The sequence below is a fragment of the Calidris pugnax genome, unplaced genomic scaffold (assembly GCF_001431845.1).
Source record: "Calidris pugnax isolate Ruff unplaced genomic scaffold, ASM143184v1 scaffold44, whole genome shotgun sequence".
Taxonomy (NCBI): domain Eukaryota; kingdom Metazoa; phylum Chordata; class Aves; order Charadriiformes; family Scolopacidae; genus Calidris; species Calidris pugnax.
Window position 1 is genome coordinate 28187761 of NW_015094506.1, and position 13844 is coordinate 28201604.

The following is a 13844-nucleotide window of genomic DNA, read 5'->3' on the forward strand; positions in this document are numbered from 1 at the left end:
GATGCCTGAAATGATGGGCCAGATTAAGCAAGACTATGAACAATTCATTAAAATTAAGAATTCAATATTTACATAAAGAACCCAGAGAAACACAAGAAAGTTTTATGAAATGCAGCAGAACTAGCTTCATCGGTAACTTTCCCCTCCAAGCCTACCTTGAAAGCAACTGAATCATTAGTACACAATATTTGAACTTCTCAAAATTCAGTTAGCATTTCGCATATTCACAATATAATTATTACACTTTTTACAAGCTTCGGTCTCAGCTCATGCAGTCTGTACATAAGCAAAATGTTTTCTTTCTTATAAAAAAAAGCTCTGCTTATGCTGGGAATCCAATTCATAACAGCAACTAAAACCCAACATTGATTTAAATTGTTAGGGATGTCTGAAACAGGCTTTACAAATCTCAAAGTTGTTCAGAACAGCTGGAATAGGAACTAGATTTTAATCCTGAATTTTAACTTTCCACAGAGATCCTTCCACATCTTAGAACTGAGCCAAAATTTTAGTTGCAAATATCTCTGTAATTTCAGCTGTTAGAAATATGACTCCTGAATGCTTTAACATTTATGGCCCCATCTCTATTTATGAAAAGTTTCACCATTTGTAATTTAAAACTAAAGTCAGTATATGCAGCCTTTCCCCACTGTATTATGAAAACTATCACTATATTGTGGTGGTAGGATTTTATGAATTTTAGATGGTGTCTATATTACAGAATTTTGTGTTTAGTGTTTCTTCTTGTGGGCTTATTTCCATTTTTCTAATGGATCATCTGTTGATTATCTGTGCATAAATAGATGGTTGAAGCATTTTTTATAATCTAGAGAAAGAAATAATTCTGTATACTGAATTAGAATAGACAATTACAAATTGAAGGTCCGGATCTCTATTTTTTCAAGCTTTGAATTATGGCTTCCATTGTAGTAAGTATGCTTCTTTATATCTTTATTATTCATATTTAGTAAGTATGTTTCTTTATGTCTATCATTCATATTTAGTAATTCATTGTACCTGCAAAAATAAATTAAGGCCATACAAACAGCATAACTGACCTTGAAATGCATAAAACAGAAAACAGTTAGTTAAATGAACATAGGAGGTCATCTTACCTGCCAGGCCAAAGACGAAACAGGGTGTAAAAAGATGATAGATGAAGAGCCACATGGTTATCTTCTGTTCAGGGATTATCTCAAAAGGCATTGTGCCTTGCAACACCAACATTCAGACAGCTAAAAATACCTGATCAGAGAGAAAGAAAAAGGAGTAAGTGATATAAGGCTTTATCTCACATTTAACTTGCCATATTATCTAAACTGAATACTTAAGAGTTAATATAGGATAGAGGCTTTTGAATATTACCAAATTTTCTGGACCAAATTAATGATCTCTTTTATTCAGAGAGAACACTGTTTAAGAGTACTCAGATTTTCCAGTGATAGTAAGTAATATGACAAATGTTGATACTGAACATCCTCTTTTAGATGTATCTTTCCATATTAAAACTATGATTTGGGTTGGATATAGATCCTCTCTCTGAGAACACTTCAGATTACTAGAAACATTAAAATAATACATAGTTTGCAATAAAATAAGGAAAGTCAAGATTTTATCCTCCCTCATCTCAGTAAATACTACATTACAATTAACGATTTCAAAGCCTGTAGAAAGAAAATCAAAGTGAAACGTAACTACATTGATCTTTTTCAGGATTCATTTATTTTGTCTAGTATATAATTCCTTTTAAACTTTTAACATACAATTCGAGATCCTCTGGAAAGGCGCTATTAATTTTTATGAGTTTCCTTTTTAAATGTTGAATATAATCATTATTGCAATGTCATATTTGAAGTTTTCTCTTTTCCCTGTGGGAGAAACTCTGCTAAAGAAATATGGAGCTTCATTTGAATATTCTAAGATTTTAGGTATCATTTTTCAGAATACTTTACTTCTATAACATTTTTTACTTCTTTCAAACAAAATATTTTGCTAGCTTTTTGTTTCTGGCTGGTGGATGTTATCTATTTCTTTAGGGCAATGAATCATCATGCTTGCAGTATGCAATTTTCCATTTTGTTTAATGGATTTCTTGCCATGAATATATAAATGCATCCTTTACATCCATAACATCATGTCCATACTTCTTCTCTTGATGGGTTGTGCTGTTGCACTGGTTAAGTTATGACCTTCACACAGAGCTTGTTATTGTATCTCAGGCACATGCTGATGTTATCCGTTCCTCTCAGCATATTCATTTTGTTACTATTTCATTATAAAATATGCTTATACATACTTGAATACCCTTCAGTGACATGCATTCTAGGACATGTTTGTATGCTAAGATGGCATTATTTTTGCAGGATGTAGTCTTGAATGTAGCTTGATTGAGTCTTGATGTAGCTACCATTTTCCTGCTTCCTATCCCATGTACCAATGACTGATGGTGGCTTCTGCCTTTCACCAAGACTCTTTCTCTTTCCAGGTCAAAAAATTTACCAAATTGTTCTCTTTTTCCAAAATCCAAATCTGTTAGATCTTGTTTTGAAACTGCACTGTTTCCCACCTCCAACACCAAGAAATGGGCAGCTTTGAGTTTCAAAGCACATACCTGATTCCCTAAGTATGTTTGGGATACATGCTGATGTGATTAACAGAGAGCCTCTGGTGAGAGCTGCTGCCGGACAGGCCTGTATCACTGTACCTGTCTCATGGCTCTCTTTGAGGTGGCTAGGAACATTTCTTGGCCATCAGAACTTTACACTTGTCCCCTCCTCCTCAGAAAAATGCAAAGAAGATGTTTATTTGACCATGCCTCAAACAGTGAGCTTTCCTCAGAAGAGTTTCATGAGGTATTTTGTTAAACTCAGTGTAGGAAACTGGCAAGAAATATTGCAAGAGAATCTTTTGGCTCAGAATGATGGAACTGTTGTGCTCCACATTTTTCCTTTTTTTAGCAATTAAATCTTTAACAAAAAGGTCAAAGCTGTATTAGATGCCATGCCCCTAAAATTATGTCTGCTACATGAAAACACTATTCAGCAAAACACAGACGAGAGCTAAACAGAGATCCTCAGAACTGAGATTGATTTAGAAATATTGCTGGAAAAAGGCTCTTATGTTGGCAACAAATGCATATGCTTACTGTAGATGGATCCAAGGGGAAGAATTTACTAAACATCTTTACCCTCCCACTTCTGTTGGCACTAAAGTTTCTTCAGCCTCTGTCACACACAGGACATTCACAATTATTTCAGGCATCTACTTTAAATCACAGAATCACAGAATCCTAGTGGTTGGAAGGGACCTCCGAGATCATCTAGTCCAACCACAAAAAAACCCCCAACCAACCAACAAACCAACCAAACAAAAAATCCCCACACAACCACCACAAAAACAACAAACCCAAAACCACCCCCCACCAACTAAACCCCACACCCACAACCCCATATACTACACCCCACCACAAACCTATAATCTTGGGCACTAGGGCATGCCCTGAAGAGCCACGTCCACACGTTTCTTAAATACCTCCAGGGATGGTGACTCCACCACCTCCCTGGGCAGGCTGTTCCAGTGCCTGACCACTCTTTCAGTAAAGTAATTCTTCCTAATATCTAATCTGAATCTCCCCTGCTGCAGCTTCATACCGTTACCTCTGGTCCTGTCATTATTCCTTTGGGAGAAGGGGCCAGCCCCCGCCTCTCTACAACCTCCTTTCAGGTAGTTGTAGAGGGCAATGACCAAGGTATGAACTACTGCACCTATGTGATTTCTCTGAAAGACAGAGGTAGGTTAGATCAACAAATGACCTCGTATACTTTTCCACCAGACATACCCTGGCTATGAAGCTTCTTGTGTTATGACATTGCCTCACCTGGAACATTTATTTCCAAGTGACGTGAGTTAAATTGCATAGTTACACTGAAATAATGCACATAATTAAACAGCAATGAAACAGGAACTCTGCTGGGAACAACGGTAATTACTCAGTAACTCATGGTGATAATGACTGTGTTCAAATGTATTGATAGATGAAACTGTTAAGAGTAAACCTGTGTTCTGTCTCTGACATGACAGGCACCACTACAGATAGAAGATCCCTCCTTCATCTCTTTTGCAGAATTCAGGTTTGATTTTGGAAAGTTACCTTGTCCTCTAGCTCTCCAAAAATTCCTTTCTGTTGGCTCAGGAAAAAAATGGTTTGAACGCTCGTTCACATTACAGTAAATAAAAATTGTGTCAGTAAATTCTATAAATACCTCATTTTATTCAGATACAAAAATATCCACCCTGCCAGGATTAAAATCTTTTCCTTGCTCTCTCTTTTTTCGGCTGAGTGGGTTCTATATATATAGCACATCCATCCCTCCTGATTTATCTCAGCTTGTGGACGAGAAGTGAGGCTGTTTCACATTGCTCTGCTGAATCCTGGCAGAACTCCCTGCTATGTGATGAGACAGCACGCAGGTTATCATCTCTGTGTCTGAAGTGGCGTGGCTGTACTCGATGTTACCACCCAGCTGCCCAAGGATGAGCCCGGGCGTATTAGCTGCAGCACGACTCGCGCCGGAGGGAGCGCCGTGGGCTGCAGCGCTCACACCGCATTATCCACTGCCTCTTGTGCTTTACAGCTCACTACCTTTTTTCTTCACAGAGTGAAAAGGATATTGTTGCCTAAGTCAAAGTCATTCCTAAACAATAGAACAGTCATTAGTACAACTCACTTTTCTCCCCTGTAAAAGTACAGAGTGATTATACGGCTGGACATACTCCTTTTAGTCTGCACAGTGCACTACCCTTCTCTTCTCACAACAAAGCACCGTAATTTTAACAAATGAATAAGCCATTTTAAAAATACGTAATAAAATATGAAGGCATTTAACTGCAACTGTGCCAAGTTTAATTACTATATAATGCTCATTAACACATTTAGGTCCCTTTTGACTGTTTAGTTTCCCAAAAGGGCCGGTCACCACTACAGGACCTTTGCCTTGATAGACTCAAGAAAACTTCTGGTGAGCTGCCTGGAGTGCAATCCTCCCAAAGGAGGTGGGGGAAAACTGGGATATTGCCTGCTGAATAGAAAGCACTTTCAATTTTGAACAGAGGGACCTCCCAGAACCCTTCTGGAGGCTTGCAAACTCTCATGACGCTTCTTTAGGATGAAGGGTGTTCCCAGTACAGTACACAAGGGTAGACCTGCCTCTCTCTGTTACCCAATCATCAGGATGCTCTAATCTCTCAAAATGTGCTGTAGGAAAATGTCTATATTTTCATCAGTATTGCATGTGGCCTTCTTAAGATCAAAAACACACTTTGGTCTTCATGAAGGAGAAACAGACATTCGTTTCACAACTATGAAAATAGCCAGTGTTGTGCATCACTTCCCTACTTAATGCAAAGATATAGATGACATCACCTCTTTGTAAAGCTATAAAGCATTCATAATCTAGACACAAAAAGAAATTACAGACAGTAGGTAATGGAAGTCAGAAGAATGAGGATCATAAGATCACAAGCAGTGCAAATAGGCTACATAAACTACTAGATTTTACATCAAGAAGGGGTGGGAAAGGACAATGGAAAGCAAAGCCTCATTGAAACCCTCCCAATGAAATGTGGGGGTGAAGAGGAGAGAGCTCAGCATTACAGAGGGTGGGGGGATGTCGTGTGGGACATGTAAGTGGTCTGTGGGAGGATGAAGGCAATAAGCTAAACCAAAAGGGCAGTCAGAAGGAACAGCAGAGAGGGAAAGCGATGGAGATGGGGATGTGGGTAGATGATGGTGCACGAGGATTAGCAGTCACCGCTGTCAGTAATTCTCAACATTTACCATGGCAAGATCTTCCCTGAACCTCCCTTCCCAAGGCTTTCAGCATGGGAGCAGTGCAATTGCTGCATCAGCCCCCAGCATCCGCTCAGGGCTCCCTCTCAGGAACCTCAAATTCAAGACTCAGTGAATGGGCAGAGAAGAGGGTAAAGGGAAGTGTTTAGGAGCTCTGGCTTGGTACACTTAGCTAGGAGAGGTAAATCAAGATGCTTGTTACGATTCTCATTTCCTGGTATGATAATTATACACATTCAAGTTTCAGAATTGATAGAGATTCCATCCGGATTAAACTATAAATATATACAACAATCTAGAAGAAATCTCTGGTTCTCCACCCTTTTTCAAAACATGAATATATGTATAATTGCAATTATTCACCAGTAAATTAACAGCGGCAAGTTATAATCAAAGCCTTTTAGGACCCAAACAATACTTCAACCTAATCAGTGTTTTGTATTTGTTTTTACTTCAGGCTCTTTTAGCAAGCATCTAATTGCTTGTTATCTTGATTTTCTTAAAAGAGTTGGCATTTTTGCTATTATAACTAACTCCTTATAAATCTTATTAGTTGCTCAGTATTTAGAACTATGATAAACTTTTGAATTTTGCAAAAATAATGACATACATTGCATATTATTTATTGTATTACTGTTTTTTCTTTTCTACTATTTTGATCTTTGCAATTTAATTTTGTGATCAATCAACAAGTTTTGGCATTCTAGGTTAGGCTGTGCCATTAGACGGGAAACTAAATCTTATTCAAAAGTCTGAATATTTCTGAGACCATTATCTTAGGTACTATTATTTACTAGTCTCTGTTACCAGCAAGGTGATCACAGTCAAGTTCCTTACCACTGCACAGATTTATCTCATTACAGTGGTCTGGGATTACTGTAACTAAACTTTCAAGTCAGCCCTACTCTTATAGCACTGCTACAGAACATTTTTAATGACAGCTGGCTTACCTCTTAAGAGTCCAAAAGTGGCTTTAGTTTCCTTCACAAAGGCTTATAGAAATGCTTCCCTTCCTTTTGATCATCTTGGATTTCTGGAATTATACTCTTCGTTTTTGCCAGATTTGCTCAAGTGGAAATGCAAGTTCAATTCCACTGCCCCCAACACTGCCCACTGGCCCAAACAGTCTGACACCAACACTCATGCTGCTAGTATTTTCCACATCATCCTATTTAAAAAATATAGCTATTCCCTCCCATATTTCACATGAATGAAAGCCAGCCAAGAAGCCCATCAATTTGATGGCCCACAAAGAAGATACTCTATTTGAACAGCATTTACGCTTTCAAGGACAACGTTCAATAACATAACAAGTAACCACTAAGTCTCAGAAAAGAGCACTCTAATCCCTCCCTCCAATTACTCAAATTTTTTTTTCTACTGCTGAAAAGTGCTAAATAAAAAAATAAAACACCCCAGGATCAGTTCATTAATGTATTTAGACAGTGGACAATTCAACCAGCTCTGCACTTCTGCTTGATAAACATTGACTTGGAAACACAAAGAACCAATGTCTCAGAGGTGATGAGGACTCCAGGGTTGTTACAGGGCTTGACCTAAGTTACAACAGGAAACCTTAACTTTGGAGTGCAAAACAAAACTTTCATTCTTTTACAAATATTTATGAATTTAGTCTTTGTGCCTTCTTTTGCTAGGCTTAAAAGAACTAATGTCCTGGCACACCAATGATTTGCAACATTCTCTGGCTCAGAGTTACCCTTTTTCTCCCCTCCTTGTCCCCTTTTTTGAAAGCTGTGACTTCTCTCCAAGAATCAAGGATCAAGAAGACAACAAATTCCTTCTCTACACGTTTTGAGCCATGCCTTTTGCACTTGAAAGCAATAATGCCTATTCTACAAAGCAAGAAAACATAGTGCCTATAACAAGAAACAAAAACATCAAAGATATTTGCAGAAGATTGTTATAAGATAGAGAAGGTACCAGGGATCTGAATGGCAGCCTTACTATTACAAGATGTCTGTTTTCTGTGGCAATTTTCTAATGCACTGTTTTTTCAAGTACAATAACACGCTGGTAGTTAATCACACTGTGAATCTAACTCTCCTGCTTCCTTTATATTTACACATCAAAGAATTCAGACCCTGAGAATCAGTAACTTCTTCAGTCAGTTGCTCAGTAGGCACTTTCACTTTTTTGTTAGGCAATTAAGAAGCCCTATGGGACTTTTCTTTGCTTGCCTGCTATATCATCCTTCCCATTTTTCATTTTTTTCACTCTTTGTTTTGGCGTTCTGTTATTTTGCCCTCTCAGTTCAAGCAACTAATGAGATGTCTTATTTTTTTGTATTTGCATCCACAGACTCATTATGAATCAACACTAATTCTTTTCCCTACAAGGGTTTTACAGCGGTCACACATCTATCTCATCTTGCAGTTACTCAACAACTCTGTAACAAAGGGTCATTTAGTATTACTATTGTAAACATATTTTTTCAGGAAGTTTAGGCATCTTCTAACTTGTGGTAAGATTAGCAACTCGGCTTTACTATTAATTATGAATATGGTTTTGTTACTTTTCTTGAGTCACTGAGCTGCAAAAAGGTTTAGTTTTGAAATACCTTCAGATAATGAAGTGTTGCTTAGCGGTACTTAAACACTGTCTTTAATCATCACGTCAGAAGCAAAGGGTCAGGCAGCCAGTCCTCCAAGCCCCAATTCACATTTGCTCTATCAGCAATGGGCTGTTCTTTCTTCTAAGGTAATAAATAAGAAACAGATCACCTACTGCCACCGTAACTCACAGGCATTACTCACACTTTTCCGAAAGCATGCTGTAAGGGCTTTGCTGCTTAAAGATTTCCCGGTAAAAAAATTCAGTACACAAAAATCAATAAACCACTTGCCAAGCACCGAGCATCACACAGAACAGCACACTGCTCAGTTCCTCTACTTACAAGTAGCTTCCGTCTGGGTCTTAAAGCCTCATTACATCGACTTTGACTCCAAAATAAACAAATGCACACAAGGCTCTAAAAACACTGTGGAAAAAAATCAGCCATGAATACAAATAAACATCCATTATTATAACTGGGCATTCTTTCATATGACAAAGAAAGTTTTTTGATTACTTTGGCCAACAACCTTCAAGGGACAAACCCCATTAACTTCTCCAGTAAAATTAAGTGTGTAATTGCTGTTATCTTGTGGAGTCTCAATTTTGTTAAAGTTTATAAAAGAAAAGAACAGACTATTCAGAACATCATCTTGAAATTAAATCTTAAATACATCCATCTCTAAGAAAAAAAATTATTTGATGTTTAAGAAAAATGAAACAAGATTATATGAAGATCCTTATCACACTCTTGACATTTTCTATCTGATTTTCATGTTTTCTTGAACTTAGTAATATCTTGCTATTCATCAGTAAATGAAGGTATGGGAACGAAACGAGTATTCAATAAGTTCATAGCAGATGTATTTATATACATAAAACTTTAACAGTTTATCCATATAATCTGTAACTCAGGATACCCTATAACATACTTCCTATTGTACAGCCAAAGACAAGCTCAGTGGGAGAGTTCATCTTCAAACTGCATGTTTCCTAGCAACTCTCTCTAAATCAGAGTGGCTTTTTTTTAATTTACATCAATCACTTGGAACTGTTGAGAATGCTTAAAAACATCTCTTTCATCCTGTGAATAAACAGTTCGAATCAGACTAGCAGCTGCAAAAAGGAGAAAAAAGGAAAATCAATTCAATGTTTACTAGAAATTGCTGGTGGATTTTGGAATAATACGTTACTTGTGCCTTTTGGTTTTAAGCTTACACATTTCAGAATAGCTGTTGGTGAGATCCATGGGCATTTTTTCCAGTTTTGAGCTGCCATCCACCATTTCAAAGATCCTCTGTGCTTTAAAGACTACTTTTCAAGGATACTTACTCATGAGGGAGACTTATTTGTATTCTGAAGATTTTAAAAGATAAATGATGGTTACTATTGGTTTAATTACCTACAACTAAAGCATTGTTTCTGTAGCCTTCAGATTTTTTCTGAAAAAAAAACAAAGCCCTACACCTTTTTTTGAAAGCTTAGTTTATTGCCTGCTGATTATCAGTCATATGTTTTTTATTATACGTTTCATGCACGTATTCTCTATAAACCCCAGTATAGCCTCAGAGGCACATAGCATCTACAGAAACCTCTCTTCGTGCTTAGTCAGCAAGGGGGGATGCATGGATGCGTACCATCCGAAAAGCCTTTGGATGAATCTCAGAGTCAGAACTGCTACACCTGAGAGACACCAGAAATCACATCTTCCCATGCTAATTAGAAACAATAGTGATGTCATGATTGCATTTAGGTTAAATAAAGGTGGACTGGGGAGAACAAAGGTGGCAAAATGGATTGGTAAGAGGACAAGAGTGCCCAGTTGCATATCAGCAGTGGGTAGTCAGTACATTTGTTTGGTGGGATCACCAAAGTGTGTCCTGTTTTCTTAATAAATTTCACCTCTGACTAATTTCCTGGGCGAGGGGCTCCCTATTCTGTGTGAATGCATATGTATGGAGGTATAAGTGCCATGACTGTGGTGGGACCATGAACCCACGGGCCCCAGGTGCTCACAGTGGCAACAACTGGAGAGACTGGAGTGTGTGAGGAGTCTGAGAGGTGTAACTGGACAAGGGGCCACAGGTCACAGAGGCCCCTGTATTCAGGGTGCCAGCAACTGTGGAAACTGGAATAGATACATATGGTGTGGGTGCCAGCATAGGTATTCAAAAATGATGTGCAAGATTGGCTCCACAAATGCCTGAGTGTTTTATCTTTGCAATGCAATACATCTGAAAATGCCAGTGTTTTATCTTTGAAAAACAATAATGTTTATTTGTATAGAAATTAGTTTAAAGAATGAGTATTATATTTTAGAAAGTATGACTAATCAGTTTAATGACTGAATTCAAAAAACCATTTAAGATCACTTCTAAACAATTAATAGGTCTATAAATAAAGAGCACACTTGTTTTTTTTATATATCTATATCATTCTGCTTTGCTTTTTATTTTTAAATATCAGGAAGAAAAAAGTTAAATGAAAAACCAAACAGGCATATGAGAGTCAAAGGCCTGATCTACTAACGTGTATGCAAATATTTAAGTATAGGATGAACACATACAGCAAAATCACAGGAGGCACTCAGCAGTTTGATATATAGATAAATATATTTTAGGCAAGTCAGCCACAAAAAAAAAAAGACATTTGTCTTGAGTTATCAAAGTTGCATTAGTAAGTAATTCCATTCCAATAAACTAATTTCAAATAATTACAAATGTTTTAGCTGGTAACTACTCTGTTGAATGTAACATATGAGTGTATTCTTTCACAGATGCTATTTCAGTATGGCGATACGCCAAGAAATCAAAATAACCTTCTCATTTAGAAGGTGTTGATTGCAAAGTAATGCCATAACATCTTGCAGCAATTCCACATTCTTCCAAGCAATAAAACGAGATCCCTACAGACTCCATTAAACAACTGCCTACAGCTCCTGCACAGCTTTTCTGTATTTACAGCACTCCTGATTCGGACCTGGAAGCGTTCACACCAAAGAACACGTGGTCTGCAACACAGGGGCTTTCCCTGTTTAGGAGCTCCTGACAAAACAGGTATAATGCAAACTGCAGCAAAGTACATATCTGAAAGAGACAGTCCTTTCAGAACACGCATCCTACCCGTTTTGACTAAATTTCTACTCTGAAAGTATGAGTAGTACGTAGCAGTGTTGGGGTTCATGTGCTTACTATTCCCGTTTTTCAGCACTCAAGAGAGTTCAAATGTCACAACACCCATTGTCTTTGCTCACTAAAACTTGAACAGACTCTTGTGAAAATGTACTGAAACTTTATTATTTCCCACTATTATGTCCTAAATTTTTAATGCTTTTGCCAAAGAGTAATACTTCCTAATTCTTGATGCCCAACTTTTGTGTAAAATAATAGAATTATTATTATTATATTTAATTTTTCAATTAATTTAGGTTTATTTGGGCGTTATATATGACGTAAATTACTCAACAAACAAGATTACTCATTTAAATTGCAATTTTAAGTACTCACACAATATTAACTGTTCTGATTTTTCATTGCCTGGTCCCACAATTGAAGGGCAATACACTCATTACGTACGGAAAGAGAAAGCCCATCTTCACATGCAGGCATTGTTCTACTCAGTAAAAGCCAAGGAATCAGTATATGTTCTGATATCTCAGGTGATATGTTAGTGCATCTACAAATTAGGAATATCCACACATTAACGTCTTTAAAGGAAAGCAATTACACATGCTTTAATCCATTAACTTTTACACATACTTTCTGCCATGCTTGCCTTCATCCTTCTTCCCTGACGTTTTCCCCAAAGTGCTCAACTTTTCTTAATTGCCTCAAATATTCAATTGAACTAATTTAATTGGAGAGGCATGTAAGGTACCTTCCACATTCAATTTATCTGGAAAACAAATTGATAACATTACCTCCCTGATGTATAGCTGAAATGACAGACACAGAAGAACAGACAAAATGTTACTCACAGTAACCAATAACAGAAATTGAAATAGCATCATTATCTTCACTGGCATCTCTGTGCTTTTATACTGATGGAGATACAATGAGAACAGAGTCCAGCATGCATTATTAGTACATTTTAAAAGGCAATGTGAAAGATATTGCTATATATAACTACCAAAACCTGCTGTATAGGACATTCTTTGGTCTGCTAATGCATCTGTCAAATGAATCATTATGGCAACAGAAATTTGGTCATTTGTTTTTTCTATTTCCCAAAATATTACAATAAAAAAAAAAATCCATGTAAAACATTTGCACTGTAATTATCTTCTTAGATACTAATTATCTTCTGAAACATTCTGAGAATCTTGGACATCTCCTTATTTTGATGAGAAAACTTTCTTATTCTCATTACAGTATCAACAACGTGAAGAAACCTAATGGGGGCAATGCCTGCAAAATATTTGTTATAAGTAATTAAACCCACCAGGGATTTTGCAATGCAAGTTTATTTATCACCTTTTTCTTCTCATTAACATAGAACAGCTCTAGATCACAGCAAAGATAACATCTGTGCTGATGGTATAACCAAAAATTCCTTTTCCAGGATATTTAGATTTGACAATAAGGTAGTATTATGTTAACTGAGAGATAGCATCTTACATTACTGTTTGATTCAGTGGCTTATTTTAATGCTGCAATCTGACTTTTCTTTTGTAGTAATTACAGAAATGCACTGGCAATTTTGAAGAGCTAATATTTCAATATTTGTGAGCTGTCACAGGATCTAAAGACCAAACTTTTCCAGATCATTCTTTGGACTCTTAAGCAGAAACAAGATGATAGAGAGAGACAGGAGCATACAGTCCTTTGTCAGTATGGCACATGGGGACTGAAGGATTTAAATAGAAGCACAATGGAGCAAAGGAAATAATATGATGGTTTAGGACCTCAGGACCAGGAATTCAGGAATAATTTCTGTGTGATCATTTTGACATGTGCATTTCAAAGCTGTTGCTTTTCAATTTTAACTCTGGCTTTACACTTTCCTAAGAGTAGAAATAGAACTAAGATCAGATACTGGGACATAAAAGATGTTGAAAGCTAAATGTTTGAGAGGGAACTTGTGTTAGGTTTTCTATGGGAATAGTGTTATGTGATTTTCATGAAAAGATGAGCTTCAGAAGACATGCAGCAACCTTCACTCCGGGAGGCACCAGCTCCCCTCACAGAGCGCGTACCAAAGACAGCTTTAAGACCTACCCTAACAATGAAGCCGCCTTCCTGCTTTTGCCTGCATTATAGCACTTCAGTGCCAATTTGCTTGGTATGAGCAGACTACTCAGTCATTTATAAGCTGAACTCTATGGACATTTATCACAGAGGGAAAAGAGCAAATGACAGCCCACCAACCAGCAATATAGCGATAAATAATGTACCTTAATATACCTCTTTGCTGTACATGAGAATTG

The 13844-nt window shown here is 37.2% G+C and overlaps 1 protein-coding gene across 1 annotated transcript in view; it reads right to left on the reverse strand.

Annotated features, from left to right (window-relative positions):
* Positions 1-13844, reverse strand: part of CNTN1 (contactin 1) — a 178728-nt gene that overhangs the window by 94045 nt on the left and 70839 nt on the right. The window contains exon 3 of the mRNA XM_014964133.1: positions 1116-1245. Coding sequence (XP_014819619.1) covers positions 1116-1227 — 112 coding nt within the window. The 5' untranslated portion in view covers positions 1228-1245. The remainder of the gene's footprint in view (positions 1-1115; positions 1246-13844) is intronic.